The sequence below is a fragment of the Dichomitus squalens genome (genome assembly GCF_000275845.1).
Source record: "Dichomitus squalens LYAD-421 SS1 unplaced genomic scaffold DICSQscaffold_27, whole genome shotgun sequence".
In the NCBI taxonomy this organism is placed as follows: Eukaryota; Fungi; Basidiomycota; class Agaricomycetes; order Polyporales; family Polyporaceae; genus Dichomitus; species Dichomitus squalens.
This window is the reverse complement of record NW_006766909.1, coordinates 404,161-406,807: the sequence shown is the minus strand read 5'-3', so window position 1 is coordinate 406,807 and position 2,647 is coordinate 404,161. Positions and strand designations below refer to the sequence as shown.

The 2,647-nt window shown below is 59.2% G+C and overlaps 1 protein-coding gene across 1 annotated transcript; it reads right to left on the bottom strand.

The window, feature by feature from the left end:
- Window positions 1-287: 287 nt before the first annotated feature.
- DICSQDRAFT_64916 (uncharacterized protein) lies at window positions 288-1,346 on the bottom strand (the record flags this gene model as incomplete). Its single annotated transcript, XM_007367710.1, has 1 exon — window positions 288-1,346. One exon carries the CDS (start codon window positions 1,344-1,346, stop codon window positions 288-290), a length of 1,059 nt encoding a protein of 352 aa, XP_007367772.1.
- Between the last annotated feature and the right edge of the window lie 1,301 nt (window positions 1,347-2,647).

The window sequence follows — 2,647 nt, the reverse complement described above, 5'->3', positions numbered from 1 at the left end:
GGGGATGTCTCTAGCTAACCTATGTAAGTAGACGTTGTTTTTCTTTATGAAATGGTGGCTGATGAAAAGGGCCGTTGCCCCACTGTCTATCATAGCTGCGGAACGTACACTACGGTTCCTGCCTTTGAGTATCACGCTGACACGAAAATGCGAGCTGGATGGGTTTTATTCGGGGATGATACACGAACTAATGCTATCGTACAGGCAGGGGTCAGGGATGTGGGGAGGCGGAGAGTCCGTAGTTGTACTGGAGGGCGCCGCTGCGGCAGCTTTCGCACGTGCCCGCTCTAAAAAGACTTCTGCAGGGAGGCGAGCTGGTCCGCGAGGGCCTTCTGCTGCTCCATGAGCTGGGCGATGAGGGCGTTGGTTGCTCCGGCTTCCGCAGACGTCGACGTTGACGCTGCAACCTGGGGCTCCTCTGGTCCTTCCTCTGTGGCAGCGAGCTTCTGCGAGCGGGGCTTCTTCAGGAACTTGTCCATGCATACTGTCTCGCGGTGCCCTATGCGGCGACAGTAGCCACAGATGTCCCGGTCGTGGCCACCATCCTTCTTAACGTGCGCCGTAGACCCGCAGCCGTAACACTTGCCGCGCATGAGGCGGTTGAACTCTTCGCGCGTCCGAGTTGCATTGATATCCATGGTGTTTGGGTCCCTCGACGGAGGCACGAAGGGGGTGGTGTGCAGCGGGGCCGTGGGCTTCACGGTAGTTGTCGTTGTCGTGGTGCGTCCACGTTGACGATCTCGTTCGGCACGGCGTTGGCGGACGCGAACGTCGATGTCCGAGGAGACAGTGATGAGGTCCTCGAGAGAAGCGATGGGCCTCGCTGTGTGCACCAACTCGTCCTTGATAGAGTCCGCCAGGTGTTCGTAGAAGCAGTCTCGGAGGTCGGCCTTGGAGTAGCCCGTGTGGGTGGAGAGCTCGTTGACCCGGGCGGCGTACTCCGGAACAGTCATGGACCCTTGCCATAACGTACGAAGGTGTTCCCTCGCATCGACTGCCTCGTCGACCGTCTCGAATCGGGCCTTGAACTGGGTGCGGAACTCCGTCCACAAGCCTTTGAACGGAGTGGTGCCCTGCGTGATCTCCTCCATTGCCGGAGTGGCCCAGAGAGCCGCACTGTCCTGCATGAAGGAGAGGACTGCCCGAATCCACTGGTCGTCGCGCGCGCTGATTGCGTTGCCCGTGGCGTCCACGTGGTTGAGCGTGGATCCTTGGGACATGGCCCAGAGAGTGAACGCGGCCAGGAAGCGTCGTGCTTCGCCCCCCTGTTCGCCTTTGAAGGGAGAGGGCTTCTGAACCGCCTTCAGGCTGTTGGCCCCGGTGGTCGAGTTGGCGAGCTGCGCCATGGACTGAGTGAGGAGAGTCATCGACTGGAGTAATACCGTCATGGGGTCCAGGGGTTGCGTTGCCGTCTGGGTGCCCGGTTGGGCCTGCTGGGGGTTGTTGGCGGGGCCTGTCGTCTGCGGTTGTCCACCTTGTTGTCCCATGATGGGTGGAGCGGACGGTGGACGGGTTGGGGGGATGATAGGGGATGGGGGAAGCGCGATGAGTAGCGCTACTTCAAGCTCGTCAGTCGGAGTACCGGGGATGGGGGATCGAGTCGTGGGCGACTCAGCAACAGGGGAGTCAGGGACTGGGATGAACTCGTCCGAAAAGGCGTTCCAGTTGATCCGAGCAGGACGGTGATGACGGTTCGGGCAGGGGTTTTGCTCGCACGGTACCCAGTACCAGAGTCCGTCGTCTAGGTCCTTCCGTCGGTGACAGTAGTCTTGGTCTTCTGCGTCCCACGCGTGAAGTCTGCCAGCGCAGTCTAGGGTGGGGGAGGCAATGTAGCGGCGGCGGGGACACTCTTGTTCAGAGCGTCAGCACCGGGGGAGAGATCTCGACCTAATGTCACGGCGACTAGGCGCGTAGACTCGGGTCGACGTTCGGCGACGGCCTCGTAGGCGAGCAGCGAGGAGCCGAAAGGGGAAGAGAGAGGGAGAGAGGGATAAACGTATCAGAAAACTCGACAGGGCAGAGCGGCGGTCGGCACGAAGGCACGAGACCGACGAAAGCTAGTCTTCACGCAGACAGCGACAGACTAGTCCCAATGACCAAGTTATACATTAGCAATTGAAGAGAGATACAACGCTATGGTCACTCACCTAGTCCCAATGACCAAGAGGTTGAGATGGGGACTAGGGAGTGCCTAAGGGGGTCCTTATATACTAGAAGGGCTGCTTAGCAACCAAAGACAAGGCGCGAGAGCGAGGCAGTGAAGATGACAAAGGGAGAACAAAGGGCAGGAAGGAAAAGGCAAAGGCATGGCGATCACGGGAACGTAGCATGCGGGTGTGGGAACGTATCTACAATGTCCAAACTGGGATGGGCTAAGAAAGGAAATGGTCCGAAAATGGAAGGTGGGCGTCAAGGGGAGGGGAATGGGCGGCAAAAAGGGGCGTCTGTCCAACGTCCGTGACAGAGAGCGAGTCACGCTGGTCACCCCGAGTAACCCGAGGTCACAATGCCCTCTGCCGAGCCCGAAACACACCAGACGTTCTGAAGCCTCTCTCCCCCGGCGCTCATTTCCCCCCTCCAGATCTTTTCACGATTCGTTCCATCAATTTTGCCTTCCTGTTTTGGTCTACTCCTTCCTGAGGCTTGC